At 37.7% G+C, this 14,347-nt stretch overlaps 1 protein-coding gene across 2 annotated transcripts in view; it reads left to right on the forward strand.

The window, feature by feature from the left end:
• The window catches only part of BTBD10 (BTB domain containing 10), a 33,891-nt gene that overhangs the window by 18,043 nt on the left and 1,501 nt on the right, over positions 1 to 14,347 (forward strand). For both annotated transcript variants that reach the window (XM_080617767.1, XM_080617766.1), the window contains exons 2-7: positions 6,135 to 6,328; positions 7,076 to 7,361; positions 9,657 to 9,759; positions 10,471 to 10,591; positions 11,678 to 11,875; positions 13,334 to 13,444. In XM_080617767.1, the coding sequence (XP_080473893.1) occupies positions 6,175 to 6,328; positions 7,076 to 7,361; positions 9,657 to 9,759; positions 10,471 to 10,591; positions 11,678 to 11,875; positions 13,334 to 13,444 (973 nt within the window). In that variant the 5' untranslated portion in view covers positions 6,135 to 6,174. The remainder of the gene's footprint in view (positions 1 to 6,134; positions 6,329 to 7,075; positions 7,362 to 9,656; positions 9,760 to 10,470; positions 10,592 to 11,677; positions 11,876 to 13,333; positions 13,445 to 14,347) is intronic.

Consider the following 14,347-nt stretch of genomic DNA (forward strand, 5'->3'; position numbering starts at 1 on the left):
GTATGAATTCAGCTCACAGGAGGCTGCGAGGTCAGACGTCAGTATTGCACTACGCATGGCTGAATCAGTGACTGTGAGAAATTGAATTGAATTAATATCTAGAGGGGGTTTGCGTCTTTGAACACTTAATGGACTGTATAGCTACAATCTCTTATCCTTGAGGGGAAGATGATGGAGGAAAAAGTAAGGCTCGCTGATGGTGCAGTGAACTACTGAAGAAATTATGGAAATACCAAATATGCTGAACTTAAGTAATGCCAAAGGATGCTGATCTGGCTTTCAAAGCTGCCTTTTTGGAAGGAACAGAATTCCTTTGTGCTCTGATTTCAAAATTGTTTCCATGCTTTTGTGTTTCCTCCCTGATAGATACAAGAGGAAGGTGCGTATCTGTTAACAGGAATAATCTGTGGGCATTTTTCAGGAGAAGAATGAGGAAAAGGAAAAGCACTGTCCTTTGTGTGCACTGGTCAATTGAAATGTCTGCTGACAAAGAACAGACTTCAGGGGGAGGAAGAGGGGCATAAGCATTGTCATTGTGTAAGTCCTAGCAATTTGAGCAGAACAGATTGCTTTTCTTCTAAAGCCTTACAGCATTTTATCTGTAACTTAGTGTATAGATAAAGCTCTATATCCCTATTCTATAAAGTGCTGATTATGTGAATCATCCTAGGAAAGGATTTTGATGTAAGTTTATATTTTAAGAGGAGTTAGTTAATACAAGTTTTGGAAGATAAAGGGAGGAAAAAAAAAGAGTAAAAACCTTAGTTAATATTCCACCCCTGATTTCTTTTAATTTAGATCAGGTTTTAGGGTGGCTTTGGGAGGTAATAAGTATATTGGTTTAGCACCATAATTCTGTGTAAACAAGAGCTAGTTTTATAAAACCAGTATGTTTATTGGCAGTATTCAGTAGGATGCACAAGAAATTTTTGTATTGGAATAAATGCTAATTGTTTTGACAGTAGAATTATTTTAATTATTAGTAATCTATTCAGAGCAATATGTTGTTATGTATAAAGACAAACTGAAGCTCTCCTTCCACAGATGACTTCAAAGCGTCATTTAAATTGAAGAGCATTTACACTTTTTTTTAGGAACAGCTCTCCCCTTATTGCAAAAATAGGAAGCATACCAGTATGACAAGTGTGCCATTTTGACTGGTACTCTTTTTCCTCCTTTACATGATGTTAAATAGGTTTGCTTTAGTAAAGCCTTGAGCTTACTTGGCTTTCTTTGTGAGGCAGCTTCTTTTAAAGAAAATGCCTCTTCCCTTTACAAAGGCAGAGCTTTCTTGATCCCTGACTGAGGGGGGGGAAATAAATTCTGTCATTGGTTTAAAGTTCTTGAATGGGTGCAGTGCTAGTGTTCCTTTGGAACCAGGAAAAAATGCATATTGAATTTATGAAGATTATCAAAATATACCAGTATTCATAGGGTTGTGTTCTGGCTTGTTTTGGGTTTTTTTCCTTTCCCTCCTGAAGGAAAATAATTGATAAAGCCAGACTCTTACCTTTCCTGCATAAACTTTCAGGTACTAGATGATCTGCATATATGGGTCTTTTTTCCGGCTTTAGTGAATGAGGAAATGAGGCTGTAGGTTTAAAATGTTGGGTTTGTTTTTTCTTTCTTGAAGTTTTAAATTAAATGCAATGTGTTATTAAGCATGCAGGAGAAAATTTTGCATGTTGTACCCCAGTCAGTACCCATGACTTCCACAGTACAGTGTGCAGCTGGCAGTCATTGGCTGGGAAATTAATTGAAAGTTGACATTGCAGATACTTCTTTTCAGAGTGAGATAGAGATCTGAAACTATAATGACTTTCTTGGAGGCTTGAGGTAATGCACTGTGCAGAGCACCATTGACTGTTGTAGGCTGAAATTACAGATGAATATAGTACAGGAACCAGGTGCCGCAGGAGACCAGCGGCTTCCGGGCACTTTTCATTATCAGCAGTTCTCTGCTGTTTGAGAAGTACTGGTATTTTATCTGGTCTGTATAATGCTTCTGGGAACCACAGTATCCTCTAACAGTTTGCCTGTCTTTGCAAATGGGGCAGCTCTGCTTTTGTCAGTCACCTTTCCATTGGTGTATGTAGGTAGATGTGTCGACACAATGGGTGGAACTCCCCAGTGAATGCCAGTTGGCTTGTCTGCATCACTGGGGACAGGTTTGTAGTTCCACACGTTGCTGCTATGGAGTGAAGGTTTTTTTTTGTATTTCCCTGCAGAAACAACAGCTTGTCCCCAGTGGCTTTGTTAGAGGGGGAAAAAAATACTATTAATAAGTTCTAGCTAAAAAACTGAAAATATTTGGTAGTTCTGATGTTTTTTTTTGTTGTTGTTGGGGGTTTTGTTTATGTGGGGTTTTTTGTTTGTTTGCTTTGGTTTTGTTTTTTGGTTTTGTTTGGTTTTTTTTTTTTTTTTAACACTTGCGACTTCTTCTAAAGCCTCTGTTCAGGAAAATGTAAGCCACTGGTTGTCTTTCATTATGTACTGGCCACAGATGTAGTTCTTTCTTCAGCCTAACTCGTAAGAGTAGATCAGTGATAGAGATCTGCTAGTCAAGTATTGCAGGGTAGAGCCAGTGACTGTCTTTTCTGACATGCTAGATTCTACCTCTTTATCTTCTCTTTGTTCAGATTTAAACTAATTTTAGTTGTCTTGTTTGTTATAGAGCCAAGTTGTATTTCAGTGGAGTCATTTATCTGAGTACATGTGCTGTTGAACAAATGGAACTTCAGATTTTGTCAGGTACATATCCAACAGCTCAAAGGAAGTTGTGTTTTTTGGTGGGGTGTTTGTTTGTTTTTTTTTTTTTTTTTTTTTTGGTACACTGTGACTCAACAGTGATAAGATTTAAGATTGACATTTTAGATTGCTGTTATTAAGATGAGTGAAGATTTATGATTCAGATGGTGCTGTCTCAAGCCAAACTGCTTGAATTCTGAGAAATCTTTGCCATTTTGGCTTTCATCTTTCATCTTCTGGCTAAGAGATAATGTGCCAGTCTCACAGTTAGCATTTATCTGTATATTAAAGGGAGGAAAGTACAAAAAGCAAGCAAATGAATGGTGTGGCCAGCTGCAATCTGAACAGCTCCTTGAAATTATTTACTGATCTCTCTGCTTCAAAAAGATTGATTTAGTATGTCGGGATCCTGTCCTCCTCCAGCTGGCATCCTCAGCCTCTCTCATAGCACGATGTGCTGAATTGATGGTTCTTGTGTCAGTGCTCCAAAGGGACAGACATGGCTGGCAGTGGGAGGCACACTGCCCCTGTCCTCCCTGGCATGTTGTCTGTATGTACCAAGACAGAAGTAGCCCCAGTTCTGATACTGGGAAGGTATAGGTGAAAGAGTCGTGCCGGGCATGTTTGGTCCTTTATTCAGACATGATTAAGGAGGAAGTATGATGCCAGCTGAGTCAGTGTTACTTCCTGTAGCACCTGTTCTTCTCAACTCCTGTAAAGATATTATTAACTAGTGTTTGCCCTACTTTGTGATCTCTGAGTCACTGTTTAGAGGGTAAGGTGGCTTCAGATTTTTTTTGGGTGAAGAGTCACATTTTAATTGCCTTTTCTGATAAAAAGTAATTCAAGTCTGCTCTGCAAAATACATGATCAGCCTGCATATCCTTACAAAGGTTCACTTTCATTTTCTAGTGTTTTTCCTTATTTAAAGCAACTAGAGTGCTTTAGCTATTGAGAAATAGTGAGTCATGCATTTTGATACTACAAAATGTGGCACCTGCAAAACTCTGGTTTCTCACAGCATGGTTAGAAGTATTATCAGGGCCAGGATCAAAGTGCTGCTTTAACAAAGGCCACATCACGTGGGGTTTTATTAGGATTTACTGAGATGCATACTTTGTCACAGGACTGCTATGTGAGTACTCCAAACACATCCACACTCATCCACCCGCCTACTCTCTGTGGGATAGTTGGTTATACCATAATGCACAAATATAAATGTACAGATGGGATACGGAGGGGGGTTTATTTTGTTTTTTCTTTAAGTTTGACCATTTCTTAGGAAGTTTAGCTGTAGTAGTAATGAATATCATAATGTATAAACAGGATCAGACTTTGTCTTCAAGTTAGATTTTAGTTACAGGCTGTAATCCACATTTCCTTTTTACATTTCTGATAATTTGTAGGCATATTTTATACCTATAAAAACAGTTATGATTTTTATGCATATATATAGAAGAAAAGGTGAAAGGGTTTTCCTGTATGTTGATGTTCTTGAAAGGGAGTTATGCAGGTTTCTCTCTTGCTAACTTTTGCATATTTCACTTTGATAATACAGAACTTACCTTTCCCTAATAGAGACGTAAAACAAGTAAGGAGACGTGAGTCATGCTGAAATGCCTTATATCTCAACACCTTCACAACTGCATTGTAAGGCCTGAGGAAAATTGTATTTCCTTTTGATGAAAGGTGTTGGCTCATCTTTATTCTTGGACTCTGAATCTGAGTGTTTCCAGCCATTAGCAGGGCTTGCAGTTCTTATACCGTATTCCATGGAACTTTGGCTGACTTCACATCCCAAAGATGCATGTCTTATTGCAGTATATTTTAAGCTTGGCAGGAAACAATATTGCAGTAGATTGTCTCTGCACCATACTTCTGCTTTATAGGATACACTGTCCTTCCCTTGTTCAGATGGGGTGGGGGGAAGCTTGTTTTCTGTAGCTAAGAGGTATATTTCTTACTCTTTGCATTGTGCTAATACTCATTTTATGCCAATGTAAACTGCATAAGATCTATCATAGTCTTTTTGTTCTGATTTAAGCTCCTCTTCTCATCGGTTCCAGAAGCGTGAAGCTGCAACCTATCATGGTGTTCACTTTTCTGGATAGTCATGATTTATTTTTTTTCATTACTTCTAAGAGGACATTCTGCTCAACTTGATTGTACAGGTTTTAATAATTTGTTGTGCTTTTCTTAGGTCATTATTCTTACTTCTTTGTGTTCTGAAATCCTAGAGCATACCAAACAGTCGTATTTAAGGTCTCTTGGTATAAACTGTGGGATTTGCAAGCTGCAAGCAAGTAGGGCATTGAGGCTCCTGTGGGAAATTCTGTCCCCTCTTTGTCTGTCAGACCTTGTAGCTGTGCAGGTGTCTGTCTCAGTTATCCAGTACCTGAGTCTTTTGGAAAGTTCTTCAGTTAAACCCATAGGTAAGGAGCGTTGTCATGCACACCACTGAAGGTCATTGAATAGCAAAGGAACTGATTTAGCAATTCCAGTGGAGGTGCAAGGACACAGATATATGCCTGTGCTGTCCTGAATCAAAAATTTCTGTTTTAAAGAATAAAAATAAGAGGTGGAAGTATTTATTTTTGTAAAAATTCAACAGTAGCTATTACAAGTTGATATTTAATTTTTACATAGTTTGAGAGCACTGGATCTTCCTGGTTATGTTGGTGGTTTTAATAATTAATTGCAAAATGTAATCAGTAGCTTGATTTAAGCAATGTAATATAACAGTCTAAAAGAAATATCTGAAACTTATGTTAAGATTTGCTAGTTCAGAACAAGTGTCCTAATTGTTACTTGAGCGCTGTAGGTCTTGACTTTAGTAATATAGTTCGTATGCTTGCACTCTAGGTTGTGGTGCTTTACTGTTGCTCCTCCTAAGAGTAACTGAAAATGTAAAAGAGAATGTGCAGAAATAAACCCTTAGTTGTTGTGTCTTGATGTATCAACTAGTTTAAGGCTGGCCGCTTCTGTAAAGGGCAGGTTGCGAAATAAGGCAGATCAGTACTAAAAGCCTGTCCTCTGAGAAGGGTTTTCCAAAAGGAGTTTCATTGGGGAAATTGACCCCCAACTTTTGATTTCATGGTTTAATTAGATCCTTTAATTTAACAGAATCAAAATAAAATGCTCAGTTGTGCAGGTTCAGCAGATCAGGCAGTGTCTCTGTAGATCACACAGCTATAACAGTTCTTGCTACTTAATGTTCCAAATCATTGTTCATGTTTGTAAATATAAACAAAAGTACAGCAAAGAAAATGGTGGTGGATAATATTAATCTTCAAAGTATGTACATGGAGTGTGAATGTCTTTAAAATTTTCAGGTATAATGTTTCTAAAATTTTTAAATGCTGAACACTTCTCCTCTATGTTTTCAGCACCTCATCTCGTATTGCTAAAGGAATAGACTATACAAAAATGAGCCTCCATGGTGCAAGTGGTGGACATGAGAGATCAAGGGACAGACGCAGATCAAGTGACAGATCTCGTGACTCATCCCATGAAAGAGCAGAATCTCAGCTCACTCCATGCATCAGGAATGTTACTTCACCAACAAGACAATATCATTCTGGTGTGTTCAGATCTATAGCATTTTGGGATTAAAATTCTTAAACTTGACTAATGGTTTGTTAAAAGAATAGAATGAAGAACATTATTTGTTGAGGACACAATAAAAAGATTTTTTTTTTATGTGTGCCCTGGGCTGGGACTACCCCTCTTTGATAGGTCATAACTTTTTCTTCATCTGCAGTGTGTATTCCTACATGATGATTTTGGTTCAAGTCACAGGAGCTTGCTAGTTTCTCTAAGAAGATAATTGACTAAGGACTTCCCCTTTACTTAGTAGGGTTTAGGTGGTTGGAAATATAGGAAGCACTTCACTTGTTTTTGTTTTTGGTTTTTTCTGTTTGTTTGGTTTTTTGTTTGTGTTTTTTGTTTGTTTGGTTTTTTTGTTTTGGTTTTTTTTTTGTTTTTTTTGGTGACAAAAGTTGGTTTGTTTCTTTGAACTAGCACCAACTGCAGTGCATAGCTTCTGTATAATGCTGAGTTGCTTTTTCAGTGCTAGAATGCTATTTTTTTTCTGATAAAGGCTTTGGGGAGGTGAGGTGGCTTTGTCTAAATGGTAGAAACTTCAGGTTCTCATATATGGGCAGTTATCTCTGAAGGTTTCTTTAACTAGGATAGATATAATTGAAAGAACTTGTACTTACCAAGTTGCCACATTTTATGCCTAGAAAGCTATAAAGTGTATAAAGCTTATATAAATCTATAATTTTATTTCCTGTTTTTTCTCCTTCCCACGTCATTCACACTTAAGATCGAGAAAAGGATCACAGTTCATCGCAGCCAAGCAGCCCTCGTCCTCAGAAGACTTCCCCTAACGGTTCTGTTGTTAGCATGGGGAACAGCAGCAGAAACAGTAGCCAGTCAAGTTCAGATGGGAGCTGCAAGACTGGTGGGGAAATGGTGTTTGTGTACGAAAATGGAAAAGAAGGAGCTCGGAATCTAAGAACTTCTGAACGAGTAACACTCATAGTGGATAACACCAGATTTGTTGTAGATCCTTCTATCTTTACTGCACAACCTAATACAATGTTGGGCAGGTTTGTATCTTTTTCTAACCTTTGGTCTCTAACTGTAAAAAAGAGCCATAAGTGCTTTGTAGATAATAACACTGTTTAAATAGCTGTTGAAGTCATTGCTACAGCTGATCTGCGAATGCCTAATGTTACCAGTTTGCAAAGGTCTGTAAGTAAAAATCGGGTATTAGTTCTCTGTATTTGGCAGATATACCAATAGATGTCTATTACCAAGAGACAAAAGAGTTCATAAGTAAATTAACATTTCCTGATGTACTCATTTCCTTCTGCCTTGCTGGGCTTTGCTTTGGTATTCAGTCTGCCTCAATCCATTCCTTGTTTTTCAAGCTAGTTGCTTTATAAAACAAAGTAGTGAGTATAGATAGTTTGTTTCAAAATAGCAAGGAGGAAAACTTTGAAGAAATTTATTTTGCTTAATATGCCTACCCTGATAACACTCAAGCTTAGGACATTTATCTTCTGACATGTTTTTTGGACAGGGAAATGTCAAATAGTATAACAGATCAGAATGTCTCAGCAAAGATACGTAACACTCAAAATGATTGGTAGTTGAATGAAAGTCCACAATATGTAATATGTTCTGTAGAAACTATAATGAGCAGCATATTTAACATGTTTACTTGGTGGGAAGAGATTCCTTGATTTACTTGCTCAAATACTGGCTGGTTTTGCTTTGTCCAAATGTAGAGAGCACTACTTGCAAACTTGTGGCAAGGAAGAAATGAAGGTTTATGTCTGTGTCACTTTGGATTTGGCTTTTTCTTTAAAATGTGGCTGTTTCTCACTCCATAACAATATAATAATTAAAATGCACATATATAAAGCTATTTGCCAAGGTACAGGTAACAAATATGATTAAACAGTTTCTGCTTTATTTCAGTCACCACTGTGTGGGACAAGTAGTACCTTGGTTCCCTGTTTTGTGAAAAGTCAGGGAAGAGTTACAGAGAAAGCAAAAAATGCTTTTCTGTGTAAACTGTAAAGGGAAATAAGTAGAAGTAATTATCAGTAGAATTAAATCAGTGACTTGAGGCATTTATATATGTGTAGTACATGGATATATGTAAATGGTCAGGCTACCTAACTGGGAGGGTATTAGTGTGAAGTTATGTGGCAAAATAGTTTTCTTTTCCATGCCCAGCCTCGGAGTAAATGGTGCTGCCTAATGCACTAGATTTATTTGTGTGTGTGTGTGTGTGCACGCGTATGCGCAGTGCTGAGTTATTCTCCCTGTGGGATTGGTTCAAGGAACAAGCTTTTTTTATCTTCTGCTAATTCAAAAGTAGGTTAATAAAGTTATGAAAATACAGTTCTTAAAAGGCTAGTTATTTATAAACCTACTTTCCCCCAATGTCAGTTCACAGGACACTAAACAGGAACAACTTAGCTGGTATATTCTGGAAGGTAAAAGTAACTATAATAAGGATGTATTATTTGCCTTAAGCCTATATATAGACTGTTTTTCCTAAATATTACTTCTTGTCATGAAGAGTGGTCAGAAAACACATGTCAAATCATTCGGTGAAAAAAGTTACTTTGTCCATTATAAATGGACACGGTACACCAGCTCTTGTTTCTCTGGGTTTTGTGTGTGAAACCAAAGCTTTGCCATTGGGCTGTATTTGTAATTAAAAACAAGAATAGGTGGCAGTACTTTTTGTAAGCATGTGGTGTAATTCTGCGTCAGAGGTGTTTTAAAAAGTTTGGGAAATTTCTGGGAAATACTTGTAGTTTTCCCTTAGTGTAACTTCATTTTCATCCTAGCAGGGAGAAACACATGCTACCAGTAAGTATGGGTATCTTCTTTCAGAATGTTTATTTTAGTTTTTGAATTAACTAAATCTTATAAATGAAATTGAAGCAAGTTGCATGGACCTTTAACCTAAATTCTGTTTCCTAAACTACCTTGAATGTCTTTAAATAATGATAGTTCAACAACAGGAAAACCCTTTTTCCTGCTACTTTACCCTACAAATGCCAAAGATCACTTGTTTTGGGTTTCCCCCACCTTTGGCACTGGCAAGAAGTGCCTGATCTAACTTTTGTTTTGATTAAAAGATATTAGCAAGTTAAGGTTGAAGAATAAAACTGGTTTCCTGAGTTACACTATCCTGCTTTCTATTTTCTAGAAGTCTTGCTAAACGTAAACCAAACTGAGCAGTGTACATATATATGAGCTAGAATAGACTGGGTTTTCCTTGCCATTTCAGTACAGTTTTTCAGACTTTACTTTCCAGATTAAAAAAAGAGAAAAAAATAGTAAGGAAATCTAACCACATTACTTTTATTCTTGAGCAGGATGTTTGGATCAGGCAGAGAACATAACTTTACACGTCCTAATGAAAAAGGAGAGTATGAGGTTGCTGAAGGAATTGGTTCCACTGTGTTTCGTGCTATTCTGGTGAGTTTTTGATACTGTTTAGGACAAGCACTAGGAGTATTAAGAGGTATAACCTCTTGATTTAGGAGTACTTGCATATCTGGACTTTGTGGATGGAATAAATACTGTTCTTCTCTATTCTCTAGAGAAGAAATGATGTTTGATATGAAAACACCCCTAGGTTTTCTGGACATGTGCATGTGAAAGCCAGGGAGAGAGAAAGCATGCAGGAAATGAGCCAAAAAAACTACTGTCTGCCATAAATTTATCTTCTTATGCGTCTAGTTCAGATATATTCAGCCCTTTTGATGCTGAAATTAGATCAAATGAGTACTGGAAGTTAATTTACTGCAGGTAACAGGAAAAAGGCAAACTTCAGTCTTAAAAGAAAATGTGTCATGTCTACACAAAGAAGTAGAGCTGCCGTAGTGCTTTGTCAGCAGAATCAGAATAGCAATAGCCACGTGAATTACAGCTAAAAGACAGTATACATGCACCAAAATGATCAGTATTAATAGTTGTCACTTAAATAACAATTTTAACCAGAACTCACTGCTCTCGAAAGCAGCTCAGAAAATTGATACATTTGAGGACAGTATAATTCGCCAAGTTTAACATATGTTGCTGCTTTACATTTTATGGGGTTTGCTTATGTAGAAAGCATTATAAATGAAATGACAAAATGTTTGTCAGTGAATTTTGAAGTGTTCTTTGTTTACTTCATTACTGTAGGATTACTACAAGACTGGAGTGATACGCTGTCCTGATGGGATATCTATTCCCGAATTGAGAGAAGCATGTGACTATCTCTGTATTTCTTTTGAGTATAGTACTATTAAATGCAGAGATCTCAGTAAGTACAGAATTTATTAAAATAATTTGAATTATATAGACTAACTTAAGCAAATATGCAGGGGTGGGGTGTTAATTCCAAATAGTGTCCTTTATTGAGGTAAGGAACATGGCTGACACTACATGAGCAAAATCCATCCTTTTTTCTCTCTTATACAATAAAGACCTAGAGACAGTGGGCGTACTCCTTTTGAAAAATAATGTTTCTGATATTTCAGGATCTGATATTCAGGTATTTTTCTGCTGTGGTCAGCTCTGTGGGATGCTTAAACTCTGCTGATGCATTTTCAGTACAGATACAGAAACATTAAGTAATATCTTTTTTGCAGATGACAGGATAATTTATTCAGCTCACAGCTTAAGTGAGTTGAGCTGTGTTGCCAGCAAAAGCAGGAGAGCTTTGCTGATGGTGTAGGGTTCACCATGGTTCCCAGTGTGTAGTATTTCTTCAGCTTGTTCCTGCCCTGAGCACAGACAAAGCTTTGGCCAGTGTTTAAGTGACCTGGCCTGCCTCTGGTTGCTATGATCTCATGTTTGCGCAGCGCAGAGCCCAGGGCCAAGCTGTGGCATTCCATCCGTGAGATCCGTGTGGGGCACCTGTGCCATCACCGTAGTGCTGCGGGCTGTCAGCGTGCCACCTGCAGAGTCATGCACTCCATGTACTTTGTCCTGAGCAGAAGGATTTAGCAGCTCATGCTGTGAGGGTTTTGAGAGGCTTTGTTTTTAGCTACCACTTATGAAAAGTGGGTTGCATGCTCTACTGTATCAGCAACTGGCTTAAATCGTGTTTCTTTGGGGAAGCCTGGGAGGAGTCTTATACAATCGACAAATGTTTAGCAGTAGTAAAACATGAAAGAGGTCTCCTCAAAGTCACTCCTCTGTCTGCCCAACATTATGTTAGTATCTGCAGGACAGCTCTATTAGTTTGAACTTCTGGTAAGCATTTGGAAAAAGTTCTGATCTTATACAAACTAATAGTCTAAGTGTCTTTACAGCAGTCTGCAGTGAATCCTGCTAAATAAACACAACTGCTTTCAGTTTTTTTACCAAGCTTTCAAATGTGCCTATGCTTAAAATGTCATTCCAGGTGCTCTCATGCATGAATTGTCAAATGATGGTGCTCGCAAACAATTTGAGTTTTATCTAGAAGAAATGATTCTCCCATTAATGGTAGCCAGTGCCCAAAGTGGTGAGAGGGAGTGCCACATTGTTGTGCTGACAGATGATGATGTTGTTGACTGGGATGAAGAGTATCCCCCACAAATGGGAGAGGAGTATTCACAAAGTAAGTTTGCTTTTATTGTTTCCCCCAAGCCACGCTGTGGTAGAGGTAGCAGTAAATGTGCTGAGTTAACTGTTTTGTACGTAACTGCTGTTAGAAAAGTCTTTACAACATCCTAATGACTCACAAAAAAAAAAAAAAATCCCCTTAGTTTAGGTAGTTCTGCTGAACATTCTGCTTCAGAGGCATATCCTGTGTGTTAAGGTTCAAATCTTAATTAAAATAGAAGCTAATATTTATTATTAAGGTTTTGTTCGCCAATGAGGGGGAAGGAGATATTTTTATACAGAACTTTATGAGAAAAATGGATAGGAGCCGTGTTTACCATTGGAGAACAACTAGAAGGGTATTTTGAGGGGGGTATGGGGAGGGGAGGTGTCTGTTAACTGTTAATATTTGGGTACATAGATTAGTTAAAGCACCTGTGAATGGAGTGCCCTGCCTTGCATCAGTGCTGTCCTTGTAGCTGAAGAAGTGCCTTCAGTGTGAAAACTTGAAATTTGAGGGTTTTGTGGGGGCACGTGGGAGTTGGAGATATTCCTTATACTCCAGCCATACCAAATCTTCTTAGAAGTCTCTTCAAAATATTACAGTTTTTCTTGTTGGGTGGGTTTGGGATATTTTGGTGGTGGTTTTTTGTGTTGTATTGTGGTTTTCTTTTTTTTTTTTTTGTGTGTGTGTGTGTGCATGGGTTTGGCTTTTGGGTTTGTTTTTTAAACACTAATTGAAAAAAACAACCCTTACATTTTTGGAGGGTACAAACATGCAGCCCTTTCTAAAGAAAGGAGGATGAATGTGAATATCGATCAGATGTGGCTGTTCTAATGTAGTAACGTAATCGGCTCAGGTTTGTAGGATCTTTATGTCTCAAAGACATAAACACATAATTAATCCTACCCATAGTTAGTTAGACACCTCTTACATTTATACTTTTCAGTCCCTTCTTTTAAGGTGCTATAATTTAAACGTTGAAGGTGTCCCTCTTGTTCTGCTTCACAAGTCTGGGTTTTCTGAAAGCGATTTGCAGATCTCTCACATAATGGCAAGCAGAATGGAAAGGGGCTTTTTTAATGTCTGCAGGAATTCCAGAAAAAAAGAAAAAAAAAAATTTTTTTTTGTGGAAGGTGGGATTGGGAATACTCTCACTGTGGTTTGCTCTGTGAATTGTCCTATTACATTCCTAAATCTAACATCAGAATCCCCAAACCCACCCCTCAAAAAAATCCCAAACCAAACTTAAGTCTGTAAACCAGACTAAATAGACAGGGGGAAAGACTTGTGCAACTGACCCATTTCACAGTGTCCTCGGCCATTTTTCTCAAGTTCTTAAGTCTTTCTCCTTATTCTGAAATAGAAATATGAGAGTAAAGCAGAACAGTGAAAAAGATAAACTTTTGTGGTTTTAAAACTACAAGTTTAATCTTTGAATAAATTTTCTTTCTCATTAAAATGTGTTTTTAGTTATTTACAGCACAAAGTTGTATAGATTCTTCAAATATATTGAAAATAGAGATGTGGCCAAATCAGTTCTGAAGGAAAGGGGGCTCAAGAAGATCCGACTGGGCATTGAAGGTAAGAAGAGCATTGCTTGCACACAGCTCTTTGGGGAAGGGGGTCTGCAGCACCTCTCCAATTTGATTGTCTCTGCAGTTGAAAACAATAAGGGCTGGTGTTGTCCTCGATATTGTATTTAGGTGATAAAATGTCCAGAGGGGAGTGGTACCAGTAACAACCGGTCCAGCTATAGAAAACCTGATTACAGGCTTGTCTGCAAGATTACAGGCAGGTCTACAAGATGTGCCTAGCTGCTAGGCTGTTTGCAGAGACTTAGCTGCTTTCTGCTGACTTACAGCTTGCAGCTTGTGCCATTTGCCCTCTAGTTTTCACGCAAAATCTCCTCTACTTTATTTGAAGTAGTGATGCATTTTTACAGCTCTGTGTATTCTGTTCTTAGTCTAGTGTCCTTTCCAGGGCTGGAAATGTGTGTTAAGTAAATATTTTCTTTCAGGAAATGTGAAACTATCAAATGGACCATTGAAGTGCAAAGAAATACTAATCTGAAATAAACGTCTTGTAAATTATTGTAAATCTTGTGAAATCTCAAGCTCTGGCTTTGCAAAAGACAGCTACATTAAGTAGTCTTAGATTTCTTTTTTTTTTAACTGGATTTCTTTGCATTTCATTTTACTTCTGAGTGTTGACCCAAATATTTTAAAATCTACCATTTGCAAGGTTTCTTATCATTCACTCACTAAGTTGTCATAGTTACATTTGTGATTTGACAACCAAAAGCAAATGTTTTTAACCACTTGTGATTTCAAAAATAAGTAAGTTCATTCAAACAGACGGACATGCTGTTCAGCTGAGAGAGCTGGTGGTATGTGTAATGCTGGCTAATAGCAGATTTCTGCTGGCATTCCTTGTTTTAGATGAAGAACAACTGCTTGACTAAACTATAGCGCTAGTGCCCCATAA

This window comes from Psittacula echo (assembly GCF_963264785.1).
Source record: "Psittacula echo genome assembly, chromosome: 5".
Taxonomy (NCBI): Eukaryota; Metazoa; Chordata; class Aves; order Psittaciformes; family Psittacidae; genus Psittacula; species Psittacula echo.